The sequence below is a fragment of the Gossypium raimondii genome, chromosome 10, assembly GCF_025698545.1.
Source record: "Gossypium raimondii isolate GPD5lz chromosome 10, ASM2569854v1, whole genome shotgun sequence".
In the NCBI taxonomy this organism is placed as follows: Eukaryota; Viridiplantae; Streptophyta; class Magnoliopsida; order Malvales; family Malvaceae; genus Gossypium; species Gossypium raimondii.
In genome coordinates, this window is record NC_068574.1 from 43,611,811 (window position 1) to 43,613,633 (window position 1,823).

At 31.6% G+C, this 1,823-nt stretch overlaps 1 protein-coding gene across 1 annotated transcript; it reads left to right on the forward strand.

The window, feature by feature from the left end:
* Positions 1–911: 911 nt before the first annotated feature.
* LOC105778688 (classical arabinogalactan protein 25) lies at positions 912–1,607 on the forward strand. The gene has a single exon (XM_012602437.2). It carries the CDS (start codon positions 1,038–1,040, stop codon positions 1,452–1,454), a length of 417 nt encoding a protein of 138 aa, XP_012457891.1. The 5' UTR covers positions 912–1,037; the 3' UTR covers positions 1,455–1,607.
* The last annotated feature ends 216 nt before the right edge of the window (positions 1,608–1,823 follow it).

Below are 1,823 nucleotides of genomic sequence, written 5' to 3' on the forward strand. Positions count from 1 at the left end.
TTGGATACCAGTTAAATCTTATATTAATAATATTTAATGTATAATTTATTATGTTCATTATTTTTCAAAATGATCGTGTACCAGACTATAGGGTTTTAACTTTTCAATACTATCATGAGGTGGGAAACAAACTTTTAGAGTAATTTAAACTTTCCTCAATTCAAACGAAAAACTAAAATAAATGAAAAAGAAACCCTTACATAAGAAAAAAACATTTTTCAAATTTTAAAAAATTATTCTTACTTTTTAATTAAATTTAACCTTCAATTTTTCAAAATAGTTGAATTTGACCATCAACCTGTCAAAAGAAATAAATTGTTATTTCTTAATAGAAATATTGATTAAAACATTAAATTTTAAGTATAGTAGTTCGAATGACAATCCACATGTAATTCATACTAATTTTTAATTTTATGAAATTTTTTATATATTTCGAATTTTAAATATTTTTATTTTTTATATTTTAAAATTATTTGTTGACATGACATATAAGACAAATAGTGTCATGTCAAAATGATAGTACATGTGTATTGCCATGCGAGTTCCCACATCAACATTGTTTAAAAATTAACCATTTAGTCAATATATCTATTAAAAAATTGATTAGTTAAATATAAATTTAACTTAAAAAGAAAATAAAAATTAAATTAATAAAAATTAAGCACAGTTGAAATATAAGGATTTGCCGAAGTCACGGGCTGTAAAGGAAGAATCATCAGCTAACGAACATGTCACACCAAAAAACCCCAAATCACTGGTCTTTTTTCTGTTTTCTTCTTTTCTACATTGCCAACCTGTATTTTCTCACCACTGACCCCTTGTAATTTGCCACGTTACAAACTGGGTCCCAATAGAGATACCCTTAGTCTTCCCTTTTTAAGGGACTCCATCATCACTCCCTACTCCCCCTTACCTAAAGCCTCACTCCTTTTCTCCCACCTTTCCTTTTTGCTTTTCTTCACTACAACCCCTTCTTCATTTACCACATATTATATATAACATTTGACACTCAACCTTGATTTCTTCATCATTAGGAAATGGCCTCCTTTTGCTTTCTCTTACTACCCATCATGATCATGTATTTCATTGCTTCATCACCTTTGCCATCTTTAGCTTCTAGGCTGAGTTCAGATACACCAACGATATCAGCATCACCAGTATCAGTGTCGGATCCTCCATTGTCCCCTTTCCAACCATTATCACCTGATATTGCTCCTTTGTTGCCATCTCCTGGTGGAGTGGTGCCTACTACTGGCTCATCTATGCCAACAATCCCTTCCACCCCAAGTCCCCCTAACCCCGACGACTTCATCGCCCCCGGTCCAACCTCCGCGTTCCCACCGTTCGGACCATTGCCGGTTTCTTCTTCATCTCCAATATTTTTGCTTTCGTCTCTACACTTGACAACTTTTTCGGTTCTGGTAGTACCTTACTGCTTACTGCACCTACTGTAAATTCATTTGTTGATTGTAATACTTTACTCTTTAATTTGCTCATCTTCCTTCATTTATTATTATTTTTTGTTTCAACTGCCATGGTGCATCATTATTATGTATCTAGCTAGCTACTGTAATAAAATCTGAACTACATTGTATGATTGAGAATCATGAATCATGTGTTGTTGTTCTTCGCTATTAAAGCTGTCATGGCTTTTAAAGTCCTTTAGTGAAAACTTGTGAATTTTAAAATTTGGATTTAAATTTTAATAATGGTGTGAATTGAGTACTATTTATTTTTATGCTTTACTAAATTTTAAACATATATTTTCTAAGTACATCAAATTTTAAAAGAATGATACAATTAAAACAGGATGTTCATAGTTC

Bases quoted from the DNA above. Each gene is read 5' to 3' on its own strand.
- LOC105778688 (XM_012602437.2), top strand. From the start codon at position 1,038: ATGGCCTCCTTTTGCTTTCTCTTACTACCCATCATGATCATGTATTTC.